The sequence below is a fragment of the Oncorhynchus mykiss genome, chromosome 30 (genome assembly GCF_057628025.1).
Source record: "Oncorhynchus mykiss isolate SJ-2025 chromosome 30, ASM5762802v1, whole genome shotgun sequence".
Lineage (NCBI taxonomy): Eukaryota > Metazoa > Chordata > Actinopteri > Salmoniformes > Salmonidae > Oncorhynchus > Oncorhynchus mykiss.
In genome coordinates, this window is record NC_143051.1 from 39,110,490 (window position 1) to 39,137,473 (window position 26,984).

At 48.1% G+C, this 26,984-nt stretch overlaps 1 protein-coding gene across 10 annotated transcripts in view; it reads left to right on the plus strand.

The window, feature by feature from the left end:
• The first annotated feature begins 10,752 nt into the window (after positions 1–10,752).
• The window catches only part of LOC110487650 (histone-lysine N-methyltransferase ASH1L), a 51,230-nt gene continuing 34,998 nt past the window's right edge, over positions 10,753–26,984 (plus strand). For 3 of the 10 annotated variants that reach the window (XR_016493680.1, XR_016493681.1, XM_090228248.1), the window contains exons 1-12: positions 10,753–10,919; positions 11,893–11,986; positions 12,729–12,843; positions 16,410–17,164; positions 17,947–22,390; positions 24,146–24,815; positions 24,995–25,168; positions 25,303–25,397; positions 25,521–25,594; positions 25,853–25,898; positions 26,033–26,141; positions 26,379–26,585. Coding sequence is in view for 8 of the 10 variants with exons in the window: in XM_090228248.1 (XP_090084374.1) it covers positions 16,604–17,164; positions 17,947–22,390; positions 24,146–24,815; positions 24,995–25,168; positions 25,303–25,397; positions 25,521–25,594; positions 25,853–25,898; positions 26,033–26,141; positions 26,379–26,585 (6,380 nt within the window). In the remaining 2 variants the exon portion in view is untranslated. Of the gene's footprint in view, positions 11,357–11,892; positions 11,987–12,728; positions 12,844–16,409; positions 17,165–17,946; positions 22,391–24,145; positions 24,816–24,994; positions 25,169–25,302; positions 25,398–25,520; positions 25,595–25,852; positions 25,899–26,032; positions 26,142–26,378; positions 26,586–26,984 lie in introns of all 10 variants that reach the window. The other 7 variants (XM_090228254.1, XM_090228252.1, XM_090228251.1 and 4 more) reach the window with 7 other exon arrangements.

Sequence of the window (26,984 nt, forward strand, 5' to 3'; positions counted from 1 at the left end):
AGCACTGCCAGAGCCCTGCAAAATGACCTCCAGCAGGCCCCAAATGTGCATGTGTCTGCTCAAACAGTCAGAAACAGACTCCATGAGGGTGGTATGAGGGCCCGACGTCTAGAGGTGGGGGTTGTGCTTACAGCCCAACACCGTGCAGGACGTTTGGCATTTGCCAGAGAACACCAAGATTGGCAAATTCGCCACTGGCGCCCTGTGCTCTTCACAGATGAAAGCAGGTTCACACTGAGCACGTGACAGACGTGACAGTCTGGAGACGCAGTGGAGAACGTTCTGCTGCCTGCAACATCCTCCAGCATGACCGGTTTGGTGTTGGGTCAGTCATGGTGTGGGGTGGCATTTCTTTGGGGGGCCGCACTCCATGTGCTCGCCAGAGGTAGCCTGACTGCCATTAGGTACCGATATGAGATCCTCAGACCCCTTGTGAGACTATATGCTGGTGTGGTTGGCCCTGGGTTCCTCCTGGGTTCCTCCTAATGCAAGACAATACTAGACCTCATGTGGCTGGAGTGTGTCAGTAGTTCCTGCAAGAGGAAGGCATTGATGCTATGGACTGGCCCGCCCGTTCCCCAGACCTGAATCCAATTGAGCACATCTGGGACATCATGTCTCGCTCCATCCACCAACGCCACGTTGCACCACAGACTGTCCAGGAGTTGGCGGATGCTTTAGTCCAGGTCTGGGAGGAGATCCCTCAGGAGACCATCCGCCACCTCATCAGGAGCATGCCCAGGCGTTGTAGGGCGGTCATACAGGCACGTGGAGGCCACACACACACTGCTGAGCCTCATTTTGACTTGTTTTAAGGACATTACATCAAAGTTGGATCAGCCTGTCGTGTGGTTTTCCACTTTAATTTTGAGTGTGACTCCAAATCCAGAACTCCATGGGTTGATAAATTTGATTTCCATTGATAATTTGTGTGATTTTGTTGTCAGCACATTCAACTATGTAAAGAAAAAAGTATTTAATAAAAATATTTCATTCATTCAGATCTAGGATGTGTTATTTTAGTGTTCCCTTTATTTTTTTGAGCAGTGTATATACAGTGGGACAAAAAAAGTATTTAGTCAGCCACCACTTGCGCAAGTTCTCCCACTTAAAAATTACGAGAGAGGCCTGTAATTTTCGTCATAGGTACACTTCAACTATGACAGACAAAATGAGAAAAAAAATCCTGAAAAATGTTAATGAATTTATTTGCAAATTATAGTGGAAAATAAGTATTTGGTCAATAACAAAAGTTTATCTCAATACTTTGTTATATACCCTTTGTTGGCAATGACAGAGGTCAAATGTTTTCAGTAAATCTTCACACACTGTTGCTGGTATTTTGGCCCATTCCTCCATGCAGATCTCCTCTAGAGCAGTGATGTTTTGGGGCTGTTGCTGAGCAACACGGACTTTCAACTCCCTCCAAAGATTTTCTATGGGGTTGAGATCTGGAGACTGGCTAGGCCACTCCAGGACCTTGAAATGCTTCTTACGAAGCCACTCCTTCGTTGCCCGGGCGGTGTGTTTAGGATCATTGTCATGCTGAAAGACCCAGCCACGTTTCATCTTCAATGCCCTTGCTGATGGAAGGAGGTTTTCACTCAAAATCTCACGATACATGGCCCCATTCATTCTTTCCTTTACACGGATCAGTCGTCCTGGGCCCTTTGCAGAAAAACAGCCCCAAAGCATGATGTTTCCACCCGCATGCTTCACAGTAGGTATGGTGTTCTTTGGATGCAACTCAGCATTCTTTGTCCTCCAAACACGACGAGTTTAGTTTTTACCAAAAAGTTATATTTTGGTTTCATCTGAGCCATATGACATTCTCCCGGATCATCCAAATGCTCTCTAGCAAACTTCAGACGGGCCTGGACATGTCCTGGCTTAAGCAGGGGGACACGTCTGGCACTGCAGGATTTGAGTCCCTGGTGGCGTAGTGTGTTACTGGTGGTAGGCTTTGTTACTTTGGTCCCAGCTCTCTGCAGGTCATTCACTAGGTCCCCCCGTGTGGTTCTGTTTTTTTTGCTCACCGTTCTTGTGATCATTTTGACCCCACGGGGTGAGATCTTGTGTAGAGCCCCAGATCGAGGGAGATTATCAGTGGTCTTGTATGTCTTCCATTTCCTAATAATAGCTCCCACAGTTGATTTCTTCAAACCAAGCTGCTTACCTATTGCAGATTGTTTTCCCAGCCTGGTGCAGGTCTACAATTTTGTTTCTGGTGTCCTTTGACAGCTCTTTGGTCTTGGCCATATTGGAGTTTGGAGTGTGACTGTTTGAGGTTGTGGACAGGTGTCTTTTATACTGATAACAAGTTCAAACAGGTGCCATTAATACAGGTAACGAGTGGAGGACAGAGGAGGCTCTTAAAGAAGAAGTTACAGGTCTGTGAGAGCCAGAAATCTTGCTTGTTTGTAGGTGACCAAATACTTATTTTCCACCATAATTTGCAAATAAATTCATAAAAAATCCTACAATGTGATTTTCTGGATTTTTTTCTCTCATTTTGTTTGTCATAGTTGAAGTGTACCTATGATGAAAATGACAGGCCTCTCATCTTTTTAAGTGGGAGAACTTGCACAATTGGTGGCTGACTAAATACTTTTTTTGTCCCACTGTATATACACTGCTCAAAAAAAATCTCCCTCCCTCCCCTCCCTCTCTCTCTTCTTCTCTCTCTCTCGCATTGGTCTCCCTCTCCCCTCTCTCCCTCTCCCATCCCTCTCTCTCCCCTCCCTCTCTTTCTCTCCCCTCCCTCCCCTCCCTCTCTCTCTTCTTCTCTCTCTCTCGCCTTGGTCTCCCTCTCCCCTCCCTCTCTTTCTCTCCCCTCCCTCCCTCTCCCCTCCCTCCCTATTTTTCTCCCCTCCCTCCCTCCCTCCCTCTATCCCCCCTCCCTCCCTCCCTCTCTCCCCCGTCCCTCTCTCCCCTCCCTCCCTCTCTCCCTCCCTCTCTCCCCTCCCTCTCCCCTCTCTCTCCCCTCCCTCTCTCTCCCCTCCCTCTCTCTCCCCTCCCTCCCTCTCTCTCTCTCCCTCCCTCTCTCTCTCTCAATCTCCCTCCCCCTCTCTCTCTCCTTCCCTCCCTCCTTCCTCCCTCCCTGGTCTCCCTCTCCCATCCCTCTCTCTCCCCTCCCTCTTTCTCTCCCCTCCCTCCTCTCTCCCTCCCCTCCCTCCCTATTTTCTCCCCCCCCTCCCTCTCCCTTCCCCCCTCCCTCTCCCTTCCCCCCTCCCTCTCCCTTCCCCCCTCCCTCTCTCTTCCCCCCTCCCTCTCTCTTCTCCCCCTCCCTCTCTCTTCTCCCCCTCCCTCTCTCTTCTCCCTCTCCCTTCCCCCCTCCCTCTCCCTTCCCCCCTCCCTCTCTCTTCCCCCCTCCTCTCTCTTCTCCCCCTCCCTCTCTCTTCTCCCTCTTCCCCCCCTCCCTCTCTCCCCCCCTCCCTCTCTCCCTCCCCCCTCCCTCTCTCCCTCCCCCCTCCCTCTCTCTCTCCCCCCTCCCTCTCTCTCCCTTCCAGGGTGGGGTGTGTGGGTGGGGGTGGGTAGGATGGTGTATGGTGGGTGGGTGTGTAGGTGTGTGTGGGTAGGGAGTGGGGTGGGAGTGGGTGGGGGTTGAGTGGGTAGGGAATCAGGGTGTGTATAGGTAGGATGGGTGTAGGTAGGTAGGTGGGTGTGTGGGTGTGGGGGTGGGTGGGTGTATTGGGGTGGGTAGGTGGGTGGGGTGGGTACGTAGGTGTGTAGGTGGTGGATAGATAGGTGGGGTGGGGTAGGTAGGTAGGTGGGGTAGGATGGTGTGTGGTGGGGGTGGGTGGGGTGGGTGGGTGGGGTGGGGTGGGTGGGGTGGGGGTGGGGTGGGTGGGTGGGTGGGTGGGGTGGGTGGGTGTGTGGGTGGGTAGGGGTGGTGGGTAGGTGAGTGTGTGTAGGTGGTCTATGGCCCTGTGGTGTGTGTGCAGGAGTGTGGGGTGGGGTGGGTGGGATAGATAGATGGTGGGTGGGTGGGTGGGTGGGTGGGGTGGGTGGGATAGTAGGTGTGGGGTGGGTGTTAGGTGGGTAGGATGGTGGTAGGATGGGTGGGGGTAGTGGTGGGTAGGTAGGGTGTGTATAGATAGGTGTGTATGGGTGGGGTGGGGTGTGTAGGTGTGTGGGTGGGTGGGGTGTGTGGGTGGGGTGGGAGTGGGTGGGGTAGAGATCGTGTGTGTGGGTGGGGTAGGTAGGTAGGTAGGTAGGTAGGTATAGGTAGGTAGGTAGGTAGGTAGGTATGGTGCCTGTAGGTAGGTAGGTATGGTGTGCAGGTAGGTAGGTATAGTATATATATCCCATCCATCAGTATAGTATGTAGGTAGGATAGATATGGTGTAGGTAGATAGGTATAGATAGATAGTAGGTATAGTATGTATAGATAGATAGATATACATATATATATATAGATAGGTAGGTATTAATATATATATAGATATATACATATATATAGATAGGTATAAACACATATATATAGGTAGGTGTGTGTGTGTGGGTGGGTAGGTATATATCCATCCATCCATGTATAGGTGCATGTAGGTAGGTATAGATAGTTAGGTATGGTAGGTATATATAGGTAGGTATAATACATATATATCCATGTAGGTATAGTATGTATATTTGCCATGCGTGTGCATATATATATAGGTAGGGATTATAGTGTGTATATCCATCATCATATATATATATGCCGTGCATGTAGTATATATATATATGCCATATAGTGTGTGTAGGTAGGTAGGTATGGTCTGTAGGTGCCCTGCAGTATAGTATATCCCCATGTAATCCCAGTATAGTATACCCATGAACTTGATATATACATATATAGGTAGGTAGGTATAGTATGTGTGTAGGTGAATCCATGCAGGTAGGTGTGCAGTGGTGGGGTAGGTAGCATGTAGGTAGGTAGGTATGGTATGTATACCCATGCATGTGCATGTAGTATATAGCCATCAGTGCATATAGTATGTATAGGTAGGATGGGTGGGGTGGGTGGGGTAGGATGGATGGGTAGGTGTGTATAGGTAGGATAGGTGTGTATACGTGTGTAGGTATGTAGGTGTGTGTGCCTGCATGTGCCTGTATGGTTGGTGGGTGTGTATAGGTGGGGTAGGGAGTGGGTGTGTATGGGTGGGTGGGGGTGGGGATTGTGGATGGGTGTGTGCAGGTAGGTAGGTATGTAGGTAGGTATAGCCATCCATGAGTGTGTTGTGGGTGGGTGTGCGTGTATATATGCCGTGTGTGATTGTGTGTAGGTAGGTATGGTGTGTATAGATAGATATATCCCCATATATAGTGTGTAGGTAGGATGGTAGGTAGGTATATCCCCATAGGTAGCCATCCATGTGTGGGGTGGATGGTAGGTAGGTAGGTGGTAGGGATAGATAGGTATATGGTGGTCTGTAGGTACATCAGGTGTGTAGGTGGGTGGGGTCGATAGGTAGGTAGTATGTGGTAGGGGTAGCGGAGTGTGTGGGTAGGTAGGTATACATAGATAGGTAACCCTGTAGGTAGGATAAATCCATCATCCATCCATGTATGAGTAGGTAGGTATGTAGGTAGGGGTGGGTTGGGTTGGGGTAGGATAGGTGTGTGTGGGTAAGATCAGTGTGTGTAGGTAGGTAGGTAGGTAGGGATGATGATATACGTGTGTAGGTAGGTAGGTATGGTGCCTGTAGGTAGGTAGGTATGAGTGTGTGTAGGTAGGTATAGTCTGTGGGTAGGTATAGTATGTATGTGTAGGTGTGTGTAGGTAGGTAGGTATAGTACTGTAGGTAGGTACGTATGGTGTGTAGGTAGGTAGGTATACATATATACCCATCCATCCAGTATGGTATATCCATGCAGGTAGATATAGTATAGATAGATCCATATACATATTTAGGTAGGAATTTCCATATAGTATGTATAGATAGATAGTATGTATAGGTAGGATGGGTGTGGGTGGGTAGGATAGGTATATATAGGTAGGGATAGATAGGTGTAGGATAGATCCATATAGTATATCCATAGGTGGGGTATGGTGCTGAGTAGGTAGGTAGTGTGTGTGGGTGCAGTTAGGTATAGTATATACATATATCCATAGGTAGGAGTATAGTATATATATGCAGGTAGGTAGGTATACATATATATAGGTAGGTATAGTGTCTGTATGGTGCCTGTCGTGTGTATAGGTGCGTATGCGTGTCTGTAGGTGGGTTGTACATGTGTGTAGGTAGGTATCGTGTGTGTAGGTGGGTCTAGTATATATATACATATAGTATGTGTGCAGGTAGGTAGGTATAGTGGTGGGTAGGTATAGTATATATGCAGTAGGTAGGTAGGTATACATATATATCCATGTAGTTATAGTATGTATAGGTGGGTTGGGTAGGATTATAGTATGTATAGGTAGGTAGTTATAATATATATATAGGTAGCACAGTAACATAGTATTCAGTAGGGTATTTCCGTGTATAGGTAGGTAGGTATATAGTGTGTGTAGGTAGGTAGGTATAGTATATCCATGCAGGTAGGTATACATATATATATACCCAGTAATCCAGTATATTGTGTAGGATAGATAGGTATACTAGGTAGGTAGGGTGACTGGGTAGGATGCATGTATGGATAGGAATACATATATCCATCCATGGGGTGAGGGTGGGTGGGGTGGGTGCGTGGGTGGGTAGGATAGATATATATATAGGTAGGATACATATATATAGGTAGAGATAGTATATATAGGTAGGATAGATAGAGTGTAGGATAGATAGGTTGTTCATATATAGTAGGTAGGTACTCATATATCAGTAGATATAGTATATAGGTGGATTATAGTATAGATAGATATAGTATATAAGTGCATATAGTATAGTTAGGTATAATATATATATTAATCCATGTATACAGTAGCATATAGTGTGCACGATAGATAGTCAGTATAGTACTGTAGGATAGGAGTTAGGTATAGTATAGTCAGTACGTATAGTATAGGTAGTTACATATAGTATAGATAGGTGAGTATAGAATATAGGTGAATCCATATATATATATAGGGATAGATCCAGTATATATAGGTAGGTAGATTATAGGGTTGGGGTAGGATCATATATATAGGTAGGTAGGTAGGTAGGTAGAGGTACATATAGTATAGATAGATAGATATAGATAGATAGATAGATATGTAAGTATATATCCATGCAGGTAGGTATACAGTATATATAGGTAACATAGTGGGTGTATCAGTATTTATCCATGCAGGTAGGTATAGTATATATTGTGCTGGGGTGGGGTGGATTATAATATATATCCATGCAGTATACATATATATAGTCAGTATAGTATATATATATAGTGCAGTATAGTATATGTATAGGTGGGTACAGTATATATCCATGCAGTTAGGTATATTATAGGTGTCTCTGCAGGTAGGTATAGTAGGTATATGTGCAGTACATATAGTAGGTATATATACCCATAGGTATAATAGTATATATAGGTAGGTATAGATAGGTGTAGGTAGGTATAGTCCAGTATATATAGGTAGGTATAGTATGTATAGCCATAGGTATATACATATATATATAGGTGCATTATATATATATATATCCATGCATATACATATATATATATAGCCATTATCATATATATATAGGTAGGATAGGTATTTGGTGACAGTAGTATATAAGTGTGTGTTAGGTGTAGGTAGGTATAGTATATGTAGGTAGGTAGGTAGGTATAGGTATATATGCAGGTAGGTAATATAGTGTGTGTAGGTACCTGCAGGTAGGTAGGTATACATATAGTAGTATAGTATGTGTGTAGGTGGGTAGATTATAGTATGTGTGTAGGTGGGGTTGAGTATAGTATGTATGTAGGTAGGTAGGTATGTGTGTGTAGGTAGGTAGGTATCTATAGGTGCATGTATATATATATATATGTGCAGGTAGGTAGGAGTTATAGTTAGGTGGGTTAGGAGTATAGTATATATCCATCCATCCATATAGTATATATATATAGGTAGATTTAGGTATACCCATGTAGGTAGGTATAGTATATATATCCCCATATAATCCAGTATATATCCATAGGTATAGTATGTATAGGTAGGTATAGTATATATAGGGATAGATAGTATATATATAGGTAGGATACATAGTATATATATACCCATAGATAGGTATACATATGTATAGGTAGGATACATATAGTATATATAGGTAGGTAGGTATACATATATATATATCCATCCATAGAGTATAGGTAGGTACATATAGTATATATATATATACCCATCCCTATACATATATATATATCCCCATATACATATATATATAGGTGGGTTGAGTATAGTAGTAGGTAGGTATATACATATATAGCCATAGATAGATAGGTATAGCATGTATAGGTGGGTTGGGTATAATATATATGCAGGTGGGTAGGTAGGTATAGTATATATAGGTACAGTATATATAGATATATATATAGGTTGGTTAGGTAGGTACAGTATAGTATTAGGTGCCTATAGTATATACTGTAGGTACAGTACATATGTATATTATATTGTGCAGTAGGTAGTTATAGTATATACCTGCAGGTGGGTAGGTATAGTATATATGCTAGGTAGGTAGTATATATAGATAGATAGATATAGTATATATATAGGTAGGTAGGAGTATACATATATACTGCAGGATAGATCCCATATAGTGTAGGTAGGTAGATATAGTATATATAGTAGGGGTACAGTAGGTGTAGGTACAGTTAGGTATAGTATATATATAGGTGGGTTAGGTATAGTATAGGTAACAGTAAGTATATATAGGTGGGTAAGATATAGTATATATATATGTGTAGGTAGGTACATAGTGTGTGTAGGTAGGTAGATATACATATATATATGCCAGTAGGTGGGTCTGGTATAGATAGAGTATAGTACTGTATACCCATAATCCATATATCCCATCCCTCTAGGTGTTGGTAGGATAGATAGATATATATATCCATAGATATACGTGTGTAGGTAGGTATACATATATATAGGTAGGTATAGTATATATATAGGTAGGATGGGGTAGGGATGGGTGGGTGGGTAGGGGTGCAGGTAGTAGGATGGGTGGGTTGGGTAGGATAGATGGTGGGTAGGATAGATGAGTCAGTAGTCCATCCATGATAGATAGTCATCCATCATCCATGCATATAAGTATATATAGGTGGGTGGGTGGTGGTCTATTTGATAGGTACATATAATATATATGTAGGTAGGTAGGTATAGATTATACATATATCCATCCATGTATAGTATATATACTGTAGGTAGGTAGGTATACGTATATATAGGTGGGTACATATATATATAGGTAGTTATAGTATATATAGGTGGGTTATATAAGTATATATACATAGGTACATATATATAATCCATCCCAGTATATATCCCATGTAGGATAGGTATGGTAGGTATATAAACCCAGTATATATATCCATCCAGTATATATGTAGGTAGGTATGGTGGGTATATATCCCCGTGCAGTATAGTATATATACCTGCAGGTAGGTATAGTATATATATCCATCCATTATAGTATATATATACATATAGTATATATATGTAGGTACAGTAGGTATAGTAGGTAGTTATAGTATGTATAGGTAACAATACATATAGTCTGTAGGTAGGTTGCAGTTATAGTACTCTATAGGTAGGTAGGTATAGTATGTATAGGTAGGTAGGTAGGTATATAGTATATATAGGTGGGTACAGTACAGTATAGTATATATCCATAATCAACTATAGTATATATATACCCATGAATCCCATGGTAGGTATAGTGTTAGGTAGTTATAGTATATATATAGGTAGGTTAGTTATACATATATATATAGGTAGGTTGAGTATAGTATATATATAGGTAGGTACATATATATATCCATCCATTAGGTATATCTCCCCCTCCCTCCCTCTCCTCTCTCTCTCCCTCCCTCCCCTCTCCTCTCTCTCTCCCCCTCCCTCTCCCTCTCTCTCTCCCCCTCCCTCCCTCTCCTCTCTCTCCCTCCCTCCCTCTCCTCTCTCTCCCCCTCCCTCCCTCTCCTCTCTCTCCCCTCCCTCCCTCTCCTCTCTCTCTCTCCCCTCCCTCCCTCCCTCCCTCCCTCTTCCTCTCTCTCTCTCCCCCCTCCCTCCCTCTCCCTCTCCCCTCCCTCCCTCTCCTCTCTCTCTCCCTCCCTCCCTCTCCTCTCTCTCTCTCTCTCCCCCTCCCTCCCTCCCTCTTCCTCTCTCTCTCCCCCCTCCCTCCCTCTCCTCTCTCTCTCCCTCCCTCCCTCTCCTCTCTCTCTCTCCCCCTCCCTCCCTCTCCTCTCCTCCCTCTCCTCTCTCTCCCTCCCTCCCTCCCCTCTCTCTCCCCTCCCTCCCTCTCCTCCCTCCCTCCCTCCCTCCCTCTCCTCCCTCCCTCCTCTCCCTCTCTCCCCCTCCCTCCCTCTCCTCTCTCCCTCCCTCTCCTCTCTCCCTCCCTCTCCTCTCTCTCTCCCTCCCTCCTCCCTCCCTCCCCCCTCCCTCCCTCCTCCCTCCCTCCTCCCTCCCCCTCCCCTCCCCTCCTCCCTCCCCTCCCTCCTCCCTCCCTCCTCCCTCTCTCCTCCCTCCCCCTCCCTCCCTCCTCCCCTCCCCCCTCCCTCCCTCCTCCCTCTCTCCTCTCTTTCTCTCCCTCCCTCTCTCCTCTCTTTCTCTCCCCTCCCTCTCCTCTCTCTCGCTCTCCCCTTCCCCTCCCCTCGTGTGACTGAGAATGCCCGTGTTGAATTGACAGAGACGATACGGGCTTAGCAGACATGGAGGCCCGATTAATGACCGAGGCCCATTACGACACGTCTCGGCTCAGCTAACGTTGTGTTGGAGAAGAGTCCATTCGTGTTTGGAGATATCAAGGATACCAATTGCTGTGAGGAGAAAAAAAACAGGGCGAGGGACAAGAAATAGAGAGAGATCCATTTCGGAGCTCTGTTGATTCAACGCAGCCGCCATTTTGTTGACAGTTCGTCTTTTTTGAATAAGGCTGCATCTATTGTATTTAAATATCTGCTTCCTTAAATGTTGCTATTGCATTTGTCTCTACTCCTTCGACGGAAGAGTATTCTAAGGCATGGCTGTACTAGCTGACTCGCTAGCTTGCCTGCTAAATAATATTGCATCGTTAGCCGTCATAGTTTAGCTTTAGCTACAAAGCTAGCACGAGTCGCTACGCGAAAATGACAGGTTATTTGGTTTAGTTTGTATTAGTTTATTTGTGAACAGTCTGCGTTTATTTGCATAATATCAAATGATTTCAAGCTGTCAGATGGATACATTTCCCACAAGTACGGTCACGTTGCTGGAAATGTAAGTTATCCCAGCAAGGTAGCCCAGATGATGGCTTGCTAGCGAGCACCATTGATACAATGTAACATAGGTTATTGGACGACCCATATAGCTTGTTACAAAATCAACACTGTCCTCCTATGAATTAATACATTGTAAATAGTCGCTACTGCACCGGCGATATTTTGTTGCCTCGTTCCAAAAATGGTCATTCTAGAATTGGCAACAATGTAATAATTTACTTCCTTTTGGCGTCTTGTCTAACTTTCTGTTTTTCGTTATATTTCTCTCGTAAGCAATATTACCGTGTTAGGACGTCGGTTTGGGGTCACTGCTAAACAATAACGTTAACTAGAATATGAATGAGCAGTTTAGCAATAGCTGACCACTTTGCTTATTACAGCAGTACTATTATCAAGTCAAATAGTCAGTTGATGCAAATGAGTTCTAAATGGGTACATTTTTGGGACATGTCAGAATTCGTAATTGATCTCCCAAAATCGGAATGGATGTATAATTTTGAAATTTCTCTGATTTTTGCGGTTTTGGCAAATCAGCAGTGGGGCATATACTGTGGCGACCATGTTGATACGCACGAAGGGGGGATTTCGATCCACATAATGTGAACACATTTTTTGGACTCCTACGGAGGTGAGTGGATGCATAATCTGAAAGATATACGTACTATTGTAGCTGTTGATATTGTCAATCTTTTATTATGAAATATGTATTTTGATGGATATCTCTTGTGCTCACAATGCCCTGCACCCATCATTACAATGCATGGCGATTAAACGTTCTTGCATGAGGTGATTTGATATTGTAAAGAGATGTTCTTCTCCAGCGCCAAACCAGTTTCTACATACACTACATGACCAAAAGTACATGGACACCTGTTCGTCGAACATCTCATTTGAAAATCATGGGGCATTAATATGGAGTTGGTCCCCCCTTTGTTGCTATAACATCCTTTACTCTTCTGGGAAGGCTTTCATCTAGATGTTGGGACATTGCTGCTGGGACTTGATTTTATTCAGCCACAAAAGCATTAGTGAGGTTGGGCACTGATGTTGGGCACCGATGTTGGGCGATTAGGCCTGGCTCGCAGTCGGTGTTCCAATTCATCCCAAAGGTGTTCGATGGGGTTGAGGTCAGGGCTCAAGTTCTTCCACACCGATCTTGACAAACCATTTCTGTATGGACATTGCTTTGTGCATGGGGGCATTGTCATGCTGAAAAAGGAAGAGGCTTTCTCCCAAACTGTTACCACAGTTGGAAGCACAAAATCATCTAGAATGTCATTGTATGCTGTAGCGTTAAGATATACCTTCACTGGAACTAAGCGGCCTAGCCCTCCACCAAACTTGACATTTGGCACTATGTATTCGGGCAGGTAGCTTTCTCCTGGCATCTGCCAAACCCAGATTGGTCCTTCGGACTGCCAGATGGTGAAGCGTGATTCATCACTCCAGAGAACACGTTTCCACTGCTCCAGAGTCTCAATAGCGGTAAGCTTTACACTACTCTAGCTGACGCTTGGCATTGCGTATGATGATTTTAGGCTTGTGTGCAGCTGCTCGGCCATGAAAACCCATTTCATGATGCTCCTGAAGTTTAGTTATTGTGCTGATGTTGCTGATGTTGAAACCGAGGACAGATGGCTTTTACGCACTACGTGCTTGTGTGTTCTACCACTTCGTGGCTGAGCTGTTGTTGCTCCTTGACATTTCCACTTCACAATAACAGCACTTACAGTTGACCGTGGCAGCTCTAGCAGAGCAGATATTTGACCAACTGACTGACTTGTTGGAAAGGAAGCATCCTATGATAGTGCCACGTTGAAAGTCACTGATCTCTTCAGTAAGGCTAAGGCCATTCTACTGTGAATGTTTGACTATGGAAATTGCATGGCTGTGCTCAATTTTATACACCTGTCCGCAACGGTTGTTGCTAAAATAGCCTAATCCACTCATTTGATGGGGTGTCGACATACACTATATATATACACACAAAAGTATGTGAAAACAGTGGGAATCTAATTTCTGTGGTTAAAGACAAGGTAAAAAAAAACGCTTCTCTTACATCACAGGATTAAAAGTAGAGATTTTCAAAACCTGCGACTAGTTGGTAGCCCAACGGACGGTATTTTCTTGCTTCCCATGTCACTGCAAATCTGTTTGCACTGTTTTTAAAATGTTAAAACTTTTTGGCTATAACTTTTTTAACTTTATTTTTTGCTACAAAAAATAGAAATGTGCCATTCACATATGTTTACACTGGTATTGTGCTGTCGATAAAGAAATTAGGTTGATAAGAGTTGCCCTTTAAGTTAGGGCAATACAGCTGTTTGGGACCTGATTTATCATGGTTCTTGAGATAAATCAGAAACTGTAGCTCATTTAGTTTTGTCACGTCAATCAGTAGTTGTTGCGTTTGTTGTGAGTTTAGGAAGTAAGCAGTCTAGCAACAACACATGGGTAAAGATCGAATCACCTGCGGTTGTGGTTGAGGCTTTGGTCTCTTAACATTTAATATATATAGTTTTTTATTTGAACCTTTTATTAAACTAGACAAGTCAGTCCAGAAAAAAAATCGTATTTTCCAATGACGGCCTACACCGGCCAAACCCGGACGACGCTGGACCTATTGTGCGCCGCCCAATTGGACTCCCAATCATGGCCTGTTGTGATACAGCTTGGAATTGAACCAGAGTGTCTGTAGTGGCACCTCTATCACTGAGATGCAGTGCCTAAGACTGCTGCGCCACTCGGGAGCCCCCGAGTCAGTTATAACTGATACTAATAACAGTTTGAAAAGATTTACAATAATTGAGTCAGCGGCCTATGGTGGTTTCATAAAGAAAACGTTTTAAGATCGGTCCTCCTATCCTGAGCATGCTATTGAGGCTGCTTTAAGTACTGCTCGATTGGGAAATCAGAAGTGAGGGACAACATGTGCAAAAGTTAAACAATTATTTGATCTCCGACTTTTCCTTTTTTTGAGTTGGAATATTCCCCCACGTGACTTTACCAAACCTCTTTATGTACATATGACATTGGCTCTACATTGAAATGTAACCTAATAGAAATAAGGTGACGTTTCCTTCTGTAACCTCAGGAGTATTCTCTCTGAATGTTAATTGTATCGCTAGAGTAGTAGGCTAACACATTATTTCCCTGTCCTGAGAATAACTGTCCCACTGACTTGAGAATGACCATGAGTGTCGGGGCGGACGAGGATGCTTTAGAGCTGTTCTCCATCAGCTTTTTTGATATATTGAGATGTAGCCCTGATATGCAGGAAGAAAAAAATAGTACAATCTTTGGTCAGATTGTTTGGAAATATTGAACTAGGTAATTGGCATAGTGTCGTTCTGTTCACGCAGAACACCTTTTTAGACTGGGAGAGATGTTTTGACTCAATGTCATGCTTAACTCTAGTCTTGTGTCAGTAACCATTTACATCCCTTGCTACTACAGCCAATTACTTTTGGCATACCAGCACTCAGATCAGCGGAAGCTACACAATGAATTTGCACACACACTAACACTTTAAGCAGTGAGTTTTGAAGAACTAGGGGAATGATTGTCACAGAGTGAAGCAAGGACATGGGGAAAGGAGAGAGAGAGAGAAGCGTGGGGGGAAAGAAATGTGTTTTCGATTAGTAGGAAACCAGTGACTAGTTTGTCCTCTGTTCCTGGAGCTTTCCAAGTGAGTGAAAGGGAGAGGGAAAGTAGAAAGAAGAGTGGGGCAGAAAGGAGGGAGGTGTGATTTGAGTGTGGTATGTGTAACGGGGGGGGGGGGGGGGGGGGGGGGGGGGGGGCTCATGGTGGAAGTTAGAGGCGAAGTGGAGTGAGTAATTGAAGTAAACATGGAGAAGTGGGTGTGGGGAAGCACAGGCAAGACTCCCAAGTTCTGGCCCACAGTTGTGATTCTGCAGAAAAAGCTTGCTCCCCCAAGCCCTAGAAGCTACAAGGAAAACAATCCAGAACAAGTATTCTCTCAGGCTTCCGAACAATGTTGATTTTAGAACTCTGACTGCTTTATCGGATGACTTGTAAAGACTTTCCTTAGGCTTGCTCTGGCTCCACTAAATTAATATGTTAGTGCTTTCTGCCACAGTAGGGCAGGCACAGAGAAACCGTCAGCATGCTGCTCTCTCTCATTGGCTGCTCCGGAGTGGCTGGGAACAGCGGCTGGATCCTCTATCCCCCAGAGGGCCCAATGTGCTGAGGTCACAGTTCTGAATCGCCTCCAAATGACTACACCAGGAGAAAGCACCTGCTTTGGGCGAGCCCGCATTAAATCATTCAGTGGCCGCAGGGAGCCGGAGCGGACCATTTCTTTCATACGAACACGTCCGTCTTTCGAGAACACAATTAGGAACCTTGCCGCAGCACTAAGCTCGGAGCAATCTGAGAGACATTTTCACAAAAACTAATGAGAGATCCATGGTTCATTTAGCAGCTTATCACAAATCACCTGGGTAGTGGTGGTGGGGTCTGTAGCATGATGCACTACAGTAGCCGTAATGCTCTGTAACCATATCTGAGGGTCAGAGCTCAGAGTGCTGGTCTAGGATCAGGTTCCCACTGTCGACGTATTCCTATTCGTTGTGATCTAAAAGGCAGAACTGACCCTAAACCAGTTATCTTACTCAAGACACTTGATAGTGACATTATAGACCCTGTACCTTGGACCTGGAGGGTTATTGGGAGTTGAAGTTCTCGGGTGGATGGATGTTATTGAGTCCTTGAGCATCAGAACTACACCTCTTGTCAAATACACACCCAGCTGTGTAAATAGGTCACAGATTGAGGGAAGCTGTAAGGACGAACACATCATAAAAAGTCGCCGAGGGAAGAAGGAAAGCTGCTAAGCAAATAGATGTTACAAATATTTCACCTCTCTCTTCTCCTCGCTCATTTACTATGCTAAAGGATGCCTCGCAGTGATAAGTAAAGTCAGTGTTTTTGCTCAGTTGACTGACTAATATCAAACTTTTGTATTTTCTCTTTGCTATTCCCCACCTTGTTCTACCCCCTCACATCTCTACCTGTAATTCTCTCTACAGCTTGAAGGACGGAGAAAGAGGGCTGGGCAGCCAGGAAGGGAGAAAAGACACCGAGCAAGGATTGCTTTTTAGCTTCCCCAATATCCCCCTTCACTCCTATCCCGTCTCTTCCTGGACCGCTGCCTTTTCCTAGAAAACTGTACCTGCCGTCCGAAACATCCCTCCCTAGTCACCCCTCACCCCCTAAATCTCTGATGGATCAGAGGACTCAGGGGGGGCCTGCTACTCCACCCCCCCTCTCCATCACTGCTCCCCAAGGGGAGCGAGAGAAGGCAGGAGGGGGTGGGAAGAAAGACGAGGAGGAGAAAGAGGCGTCGCAGAAAGACCCCTCTTCTGCTGCAGGTGGAGGAGGGGGCTCCGGTGACCAGCAGCAGTCACCCCAGTTCTCTGTCAAAGAGACTAGCCTCCACGAGGGCAACGTCAAACTCAAGATTGGCCTGCAGGCCAAACGCATGAAGAAGCCGCCCAAGATCCTGGAGAACTACGTGTGTCGGCCGGCTTTCAGGGCCACTGTGAGACCCAGCGGGCGCGGAGGGGGCCGCGGGAGCCGCGTAGGAGTCGGAGCAGGCGACGGGGTCAACCAGACCCAGAGCCCAACACATGGCAGGGAGAGAGAGCAGAGTCCTGGCATTAAACGACCCACCCCACCGTCTTCGTCTCCCTCTGCTGTTGCTGCCCCCACTCCTCCTCCACCTGTTTCTTCGCCTTCCACCACTTCACCCAGTCGAGTGAATGGGAGTACTCCAGCTAAACGGGTAAGCAAGGCAAGCATGTTTTAGGGTAGGACTTTGATCGAGAAACCATATCCCTGTCAAACAAGGTATCCTAACTAAAGAGGCTGTTAGGAATTCCACAAGACCTGTCTGGCTTTGGACAGTGCCAAAAAGAGGCAAAGCAATACTGTCAGCCAGTTCACTCATTTCTCTTCTAGCTTTGTTTCGCCGGTTTGAATTCAGAAGTTATACTTGTAAAGCTGATTTTTGCTTCATATTTTGAACAATCTTTTTCTTTGTCTGTATTCTCTTTGTGTCCCACTCTGGCTTGTCTCCCCTTCCAATCATTACCTGCTTCTCAACTCCTTCCTCTCTCTCCTCTGTCCCAGTCTGACCCTAATAAGTGTTATTGAGTCTAGAGGTTATTTTCCTCGAGGCAGAACTGGGAAGCAGAATTGGACAGAAAATCCCATCAATGAACTGCAATTTACATAGGACTAAACAAAACCTGATTGGATTCCATGTAGACCGTCTAGGTAGACTTATTGACAGGGTTGTGCTTTATGCCTGCTTTATGTGGTTGTCAAATGATTCTTTCAGAGCTTCATTTTCTTCTAATAGGTTTTCTACTCTAGTTAATTACCAGAAAGTATTGACTGGGTTTGGATACGTATCAGAAGATTACAAATGTCAAAATAGTTATTCTAGAAAATAGATTACTTTGTGGAACACGACCATACCTTTCTAGGAGCTACCTTTCTGGTAGGCCTTATCATTCTGCAATCAATGGTTTTTATATTTTATTATTTGTATCCTCTTCACAGGGTCCTCCGAAGCTGGCCTGCAAGTCAGACAAGTCGGAGGCGAAGTCGGACGGGAAATCCGCCATCTCGACGGAGAGACCACTGAATCTTCACCGCCCTTCTGCAGATGGCAAAACGCACCACGCCTCTGGGAAGAAGATGCCCATGCCCCAAACCAAGTCTCCGACCTCCTCCCCCTTCCCTCCTGCGCCCACATCACAGGAACCCAGCGTGGAAGGCGTTACCAATCCTCCTGGGTACATTTACAGCACTGCAGGTCTGGAAGAGAAGGACCGGGGTGTTCCTAGTTGGGGGGCTCCTACTGTCACTGAGAAACTAGCGCAACTCATCGCCACCTGCCCTCCCTCAAAGGCCACCAAGGTGAAACCCCCCAAAACGACTCCCTCTCCCACCACCCACACCACTTCTAACTTTATGGCCCCCACCCAAAAGCAGCGAGACCGCGCTATGGTCAACAGGGCAACCTATTCTAGAGCGGTCCACCTAGCTCCACCCCCTCTTGTCTCTCGCCCTCCTGGCCGCCCCTATGGCTCCAGGAACAATAAAGACTGTGTTTCGGAGAAGTCACCCACCCCACCTGGGAAAGAGGAGGCAGATGGAGCCGGCAAGTCTGGCAGCAGTAACAACAGCAACAGCAGTCGCAGCAGCAGCCCTGTGCTAACCTACGCCTGCGGCAACAGCCGCCTGGCAACAACTTCAAAGGACAACAACAGCAACAGTAAAGGCGCGAAGCCGCCACAGTCCCGTCTCACTCACTGCCCACCACCCCACTCCGCGTCCTCCTCTTCCTCCTCCTCACCCTCTTGTTTGTCATCTTGCTCCTCATCAGAGAAGAGGACAGGGAGCCTGTCATGTCGCCAGGGCTCCCAAGCCTCTCAAGGACACCACTCCAGAGACCAAGAAAGTCCCTCCCAGGCAGAGGAGAGGGACAGCAGTGAGAGGGACAGCAGTGAGTGTGACCGGCACGACCCCAGAGACTTATCCAAATGCCCCCCACCTTCAGCATCCAGCAAGCAGGAGTCCAAGACTAAGGGGGCTAATCAGTCACTCAGAGGGGAGAGAAGCAAGAGCTTGAGCCCCAGTAAACGCAGTCCCAACCCCAGTAAACGCAGTCCCAACCCCAGTAAACGCAGTCCCAACCCCAGTAAACGCAGTCCCAACAGGGAAAGGGACGGTCGCACCCGCTGCATCTTCAGTCCTCTGGAGACTGTGAGATGGACTGCCTCGCAGCCAGAGCCTGCCGGCGACCGTTCATCCCCTCCTCTCAGAGACGAGTCCCCTGGAGAAGAGTCACCAGGCTCGCCTCCAGGGCAGGACAACAAACCCCTGAAGAAGCGGCGAGGCAGAAAGCCCCGCTGGACCAGAATAGTGAACCGGTCACAGAGGGCGGGCCAGGGCAGCCCAGTTGACCAGCGCGAAACCATTGTGCCTTTATCCTCAGGCCTTGATACTCCCCCACCTATACGCAGGCCTGTAGGACGGCCTCCTAACCCTAATAAGGTCAAGCCTTCCGGCGTGTCTCAACTCTTTCCACAGCCAGCCAGGAAAAGGGGACGGCCCAAGTCTAAAATGCCCAAGCTGGACGCCCCCACTCGGGGACGTCCCCCTCACAAACTGGTCCCATCCAAGGTATTTTCTTTACACAAGTCGAAAGAGGAGCAGGACCCCCCTGTTCTCCACCCGGAGGTGGACCTAAATCCTCCCAAACCTATGCCGAGGAAGCGGGGGCGACCCAAACGCCTGCCCCCCACCTTGCCGCAGGAGGGTCAGCCCCCCACTCTGGCACCGGAAGGGGGAGATGGGAAACAGTTCCGGAACAAGGGCAACGGGCAGCTCATCATGAAAACCATCATAGGCAAGATCAATAAGATGAAGAGTGTGAAACGCAAACGGTTCCTCAGCCAGATCCTATTGGGACCAGGGTCTGGACCAGAGCAGGAGTCCCCCAGAGGAACTGCCAGTGGGGTGGTGGGCCAGGTAGCAGCTGCAACCCAGTCTCTATCCTCCTTGGCTGCTTCTTTTGGTGGCAAACTGGGACCCCAGATCAACGTAAGCAAAAAGGGGACAGTATACATGGGGAAAAGGAGAGGGCGCAAACCTAAAGCATCAACAAGCCCCTCATTGGCAGCTTCAACACCTCCCCCGGAGGGGCCTTTCCTGTCCCCAAACACCACATCGCCCCTCCACCACCATCAGTCCCAGTCGCAGCAGCACCATCTCCCCACTGCTGAGGTTTTCCCCTCCCCCTCGCTCTCCCAGTCCAGTGGAGGCCAGAGCCCCATCAGTGATGCCTGCTTTGTGGAGCCAGGGGCAGTGCACTTCCTGACACACCCACACTTTCACTCCCACCACGTCCACCACTCGTTCCCCTTCCCTCCCCCGACGTTCTCAGCCCCCTCCCCTCGCACTCTGGGCTCCTCGGCTGCCGTGGCCTCCCAGAAGAAGTCGTGCCGTGGCTACCATCACCACCACCACCATTACAGGCAGCACTACCACTACCGTAAGCTATCCCCTCCCAGGCCTCTCCACCCAACATCCCCTGCACCTCTGAGTGAACTGAAAGAAGCCACCCCCTCGCCCGTCAGTGAGTCTCATAGCGAGGAAACTGTACCTAGCGACAGCGGCATAGGAACAGACAACAACAGCACTTCTGACCGGGGAGAGAAGGCCTGCGGCGTGGGGATGCCACCTGGGATGGCCAATGGGCTGCTAATGCCAGGGGTGATGGGCTCAGCTGTGGGGGTAGGAGTTGGGCTGAACCCTCATGGTGGACTAAGACACTCGTCCTCAGTGCTGCTGGAGCACCCCTCATCCTCTCCGTCACCGCTGGGGGTGAGATCCTCACCCGACCCCCGCAGGCCCCATCCGGCAGCCCCTCCCTCCACACTAGTGGGCCACAAAGAGAAACACAAGCACAAATGCAAGCGCCGGAGCCACGGCTGCCCAGGCTACGACAAGCTAAAGAGGCAGAAGCGCAAACGCAAGAAGAAGTACCTGCAGCTGCGCTCCCGGCGCCAGGACCCCGACTTCCTGGCCGAGCTGGATGAGATTGTGTTGAGGCTGAGTGAGATCCGGATAGCGCACCGCACCCCGGCTCACAGACTGAGCAGTGGGCTGGGGATGCCCCTGGGAGCTGAAGGAGCGAGCAGAGTACCAGGGTCGGGTGGCAGGGCCGCTGGGACCATAGGAGGTGCTGGTGGCCCCCCTCCGCATCACTACCTGCACAGAGACCTGCTCCCCACAATCTTCAGGATCAACTTCAGCGGCTACTACTCCCCACACCCCTCGTACCCCTGTGACTCTCTGCACTACGTCCGCAAGCCAGACCTGAAGAAGAAACGCGGGCGCCCTCCAAAGCTGCGGGAGTCAATGTCAGACGTACCTTTTGTTCACGGGCTGGGGTTCCCACTATCTAGCGGCGGGTTCTACCACCCATCCTACAGTGTTCCCTACTCCTCTGGTCCCCTTGGTCTGGGCTACTACAGAGGATACCCCCAAGCCAGCGCCCTGTACCCCCATCACCAGAACCCCCTTTCTGCCTCATCCCACCACTCCCATCATTCCCCCTCCTTCCACCCGCCGCCTCCCCCTTCCTACGTGCACCACCACCACCCGTCACACCTCCTGCTCAACCCCTCCAAATTTCACAAAAAGAAACACAAGCTGCTGAGGCAGGAGTTCCAGGGTGGGGGCCGGTCTCCCGTGCTCTACCCTACTATGTCCTCAGAGCTGTCGTTCGGCTGGCATCACAAACACAAACACAGGCACAAACACAGAGAGCGCTGTGCCGAGGAGGACGGGGAAGAGGGAGGAGGAGGGAGCCGAGGTGCAGTGGGAATGACCGAGAGCCCGGGATCGGGAAGAGGAGAACGCGGAGCCAGCGGCGCTGGAATGGCCGAATCTCTGCAGCGCTGCCGCTTCGGAAGAGACTCCACACCTACTACCACCAGTGCCAACAACCAGGCCACGGCCAACTCCCCTTCCTCGTCCTCCTCTTCCTCAGCCGAGAGGTACAAGCGCAAGGAGACATCCCTGTCTTGCCTGGGGCCCTCTCGCCTGACCCAGGGCAGTGCTGGGCCCCGGGGCCACCACCCCGTAGAGTCCTGGTTCAGGATGGGAAGCTCTGAGGCAGACTACGCTAAGCTCTCCCGGATCCCTGCGGGGGCCGACCAGAGTCCGTTCACAGAAGGGCAGGGAGAAGACCCGGCGGGCTGCTCAGACAGTGAGGAGGAAGACGAGGAGCCCCTCACGCCCACAGATGAGATGGACCCCAACTCCCAGGACCCCCCGCACCACACCAACCTGTTCGCCACCGCCCTGACCAGCACGTCGCTGAGGGGAGTCGGAGGCAGGAAGGGAGTGGCAGCGGAGAGTGCGAACTTCTCCCGGATGGAGCTGATGCTGAAAAAGGACCACTCCACGTCAGCGGAGAGGAGAGAGTTGGGTGAGTCACTGTAACAGGGCGTTCTGTTAGAGGGATGTTAGCCTACAGTACCACTGTCTTGCTGAAATCTAGTGTGTACATCAATGTGAGGGAATCCTCAGCTGTTTTTAGGCTATTTGCTTTGATAGAAATTACTTTTTTGAGAGCGTTCAAAATCCCTGTGCTATTTATAGCTCCGACTCTGATTTCTGCACCAAAATCTATCTTTGTACTACTTCGGAATTTGACCCAAATTGAATCTGACATTGTGAAGGTTATTGAATTGTGCACCAAGTTCACTTCCAAAAATAGTTCCGCTGCTGGTGCTTCAAGAATTCAGCGGTTTCTGTTTTGATTGAATGATGTCGCTTAGCTTAATTTCTTGGCAGTAAAGTAGTGAAATTGGCCTGGTATGCATAGCCATTAGTGGCAGTATTGATTCCAGGGTTATGTGTCCGTGCAGTGACCCCTTTGCAAACCACCATATGGCATAGTGAGCACTGAACACTGTGTGTCCCAAATTTCACCCGTTTCCCTTTATAGTGCACTACTTCTGACCAGAGCCTTGGTTAAAAGTATTGTGCTATAGAATAGGGTGCAATTTGGGACATGTCCATTATCTCTGCTGAATCACAGCGTTCAATGACTCAATATACCCTTTAGAAATCCCTTGGAGGGACACAATGCCATCCCTTGTACGTGCATCTACCGTCCACCGGCCCTGACATTAGATAGCCCTAACCTGTGATTAAGGGCTTGGCAGCAAAACCCCCATAATTACATAAACGGGCCCTGCTTTGTGTGTGGTTGTCATTGTAGCCTTGTAGGATGTACAGCGAGATGTTTTGTCCGTAAGAATAGTAAGAAAAGTCTTGTCGTGATAGTTGAGCTGGATGTTTTGTTACAGGCTATATTTGGTAGGCTTCCTTCCCCATCAAAGCTGTCAAACTGAAAGGCTGCTTCTGTCTGTCTTAGATCTCTGTGTACACAGCTAATATAGCTGGACAGGTAAGTCTGAGTGCTTTGGGTAATGATTCTGCTTCATCAAGCTGCCTTTGACCGCGAGATGGGCGTGTGTGCCTGTGTTACTGTGCATGTGTGAGGAGGCCAGGCACGCTTGGGTGGAAGGCTCCTGGTGAGGTAAGCAGGCAGCATGGTGTAGTTTGAACCCAGCCAGGGTAATCCAGGATTAGAGCTCAGGACACAGGGTCGTCCAGCGGTCAGACTGCACCACCACCATGGAGATAGACTAGTCGGCAGGGAGGTGGAGTGTGGAAGAACCTCGCACAGGAGTGTGAACCAGAGGAGAGAAACGTGGGGAGAAGCAGCCGGTGGAGTGCCCAGGTGCTGATTGGGCAAACTGACAGTCCCCTTTTAGTGAACAGTGCTACTATAAGTAATGTGAGTGGACTAAATGCAATAAGCTGAGAAAGTCTGGCGTCATTGTTCGTGACGTTGCGTTTCAGTTTGGTGAGGTGGGCCTAGTCTATATGTCTATCTGTAATAAACTGCATTTTGGTGAGGGATTTGGCAGTGGATGTCAAGTTCATTAAATTAGTTCAATTAAAGATTAAGCCTTGATCATTATTAGGCAGCATTGAAAGACGGAGGCTAGTTGTCGGCCTAACAGTGGAAGTAAGCTAGGACTTGGAATAAATACAAGTTCACAAGTGTCACGCTGCAGCTTATTCCTATGTTTATCATCTACTCCCCCCCCCCCCCCCCCTCTATCTTCTCTCCCCTCTATCTTCTCTGTCCTTGTCTGTTTATGTGCAGGCAATACATCAGGTGTCCAGACCCGAGGTGACCACTCTGCCCCTGAGGACCACCTCATGCAGCACCACAACCACCACCCTCTGTTCCACTCCCTTTCTTCCTCCTCCGCCTGCCTCTCCCACTGCGGCCACGACTCACCCTCCCAGGGCTGCTGCCTGGACAATGATGCCTCCCCGCAGCACCACTCCCACCGGGCCCAGCCCTCCAAACACAGCCTGCACCACGTCAACAAGATCCTCCGCGCCAAGAAGCTCCAGAGACAGGCGAGGACAGGCAACAACGTGGTCAAGAAGAGGGGCCCCGGGCGCCCCAGGAAGCATCCCCTGCCCTCCCCGCCCCCATCGCCGCCCCCTCCGGCTGAAGTGACCCAGACCAGGCACCGGGACCGAGGAGGAGGGTCAGGGGGAGGAGCGTGTAAAGAGGACACGGTGACAGACGCGATCGAGTCGGTGGTCCAGGGCCAGCGCAGGAAAGGCCAGAAGAGGAAACTCTGGGAGAGAGATGGGGAGGAAGAGGGGGAGGAAGGGGAGGGTGAGGAGGTAGCAGAGGGCGAGAAGGTGGAGGAACGAGCGCTGGACAGGGAGGTGAACCTGGGAGGCCTAGGGATGAGGTCCAGAGCCGGGGGAGGAAGAGGCTGGCTTACCCAAGAGGAGCTGCAGCGCTTTCGCAGGTAAAACCACCACCACCGCAGACCAACACGTGATTGTAGCCTCAACAGTGAGCACTGTGATCATGATGCTGCTTAGTTTCATAGGCAGTGCTAATCTTAGATCTTAGCAGCTGTGTGTATATATAGGAGAGTCTATCAAGCCAGTCATTACTTTAAAGTGAGTCTTGATTCTATTTCAGTGCTCTGGAGGGGAAACCAGATGGCCCCTCCTCCCCGGAACCTCCGGGCACCGTCTCCATGGAACAAGCTCCACCCATGCCTATAACCAGCCTACGGGAGAAGAGGGCAGCCAGGCCTCCAAAGAAGAAGTACCAAAAAGCTGGGCTCTACTCTGATGTGTACAAGACTGCGGAGTGGGTCCCATAATTGTGCCAGACATAAAATCTGGATAACCCGTTTGCTTACCAAAGTTCAAACCAGTAATATTTAGGGCATATATGGACATCTCACTCGCTCTTATTTTTTGTTGTCCCTGTTTCTCTTTCAGTCCTCGCAGTCAGATCCTGCAACTGAAGAAAGAGAAACTGGAGTACACACCTGGGGAACACGAGTACGGGCTTTTTCCTGCCCCCATCCATGTTGGTGAGTGTCCTTTGCACGCAAACGCACACATTTTGTCATGACATGTTACTGTGTCTTAAAATCAACTCCCTCGTTCCCCTCACGCATTCTGTTATTTTCTGTCTCCCCCCCACCCTCTTTCAGGAAAGTACCTAAGACAGAAGCGCATTGATTTCCAGTTGCCTTACGACATCTTGTGGCTGTGGAAACATGACCAGGTGATCACTTATGTTCACTGCTAAGTGTTGTTCCTTCAGAGTCGATAAACTATAATAGGAATTTGTTCGATCTATAAGGGTTTGTCTCTTTTATGACGTAAGGCCTGCGACAGACTAGCGTCCTGTCCAGCAGGTGTACTTGAACATCAAGCTTTCCTCACTCTACAAAAACAGGAGATAGGCTCCTGCACTAAGGGCAGTTTTGGCTCGGACAAGGCTACTTATGATGTAATAACCTACATTTCTTGGTCATTTTAGCTCTACGAGAAGCCTGACGTCCCCCTTTATAAAAAGATCAGATCAAGTGAGTTCACACTCTTTTCTACGGTCCAGTCAATAAAAACGTAACCAAACACTATTTCATGCTGAGCATTAAGGCAGCCATAATCTGGTCAAGCTATTGTGTGTCTGACCTTGTGTAACCTGTTTCCGCTGTAGACGTCTATGTGGATGTGAAGCCTGTCTCGGGTTATGAAGCCACCACCTGTAACTGCAGGCCTTCCGGGGAAGCCGTAGACAGAGGCTGCCTTGACGAATGCCTCAACAGGTATAAACACTGGCATTGGAGATTAAAATAGACCCGCACACTGGCATATGCTCCCTGAAGTGCCATGCTTATCTACAAGGAAAACTCCTTCAAACCTGCGTGGGTTTTCAATTTACATCAATATTCAGACACCTGCCTTGGAAAAGCATCTCAAGATGTGAATTGAATTCAGAATTATTTAAAGAATCTTGGTGTCTCGCACTTAGCAGTAATACGTATTTTCTTCCACTCCCTCAGGATGAGCTTTGCCGAGTGCTCTCCCGGCACCTGTCCCTGCGGGGAGCAGTGTGACAACCAGCACATCCAGAGGCATGAGTGGGTGCAGTGCCTGGAGCGCTTCCGTGCCGAGGGCAAGGGTTGGGGCATTCGCACCAAGGAGCCCCTCCGCTCAGGCCAGTTCATCATCGAGTACCTGGGAGAGGTCGTCAGCGAGCACGAGTTCAGGTGAGATAGATTTGAATGCATGTATTGATACACTATATATACAAAAGTATGTGGACATCCCTTCAAATTACTGGATTCCTCAATTTCAGCCACACCCGTTGCTGACGTGTATAAAATCGAGCACACAGACATGCAATCTCCATAGACAAACATTGGCAGTAGAATGGCCTTACTGAGGAGCTCAGTGACTTTCCACGTGACCCTGTTACAGGATGCCAACTTTCCAACAAGTCAGTGCGTACAATTTCTGCCCTGCTAGAGCTGCCCTAGTCACCTTTTAAGTGCTGTTATTGTGAAGTGGAAACGTCTAGGAGCAGCAATGGCTCAGCCGCAACATGGTAGGCCACAAAAGCTCATAGAATGGGGCCGCCGAGTAGCGGAGCGCTTATAAATGGTCCT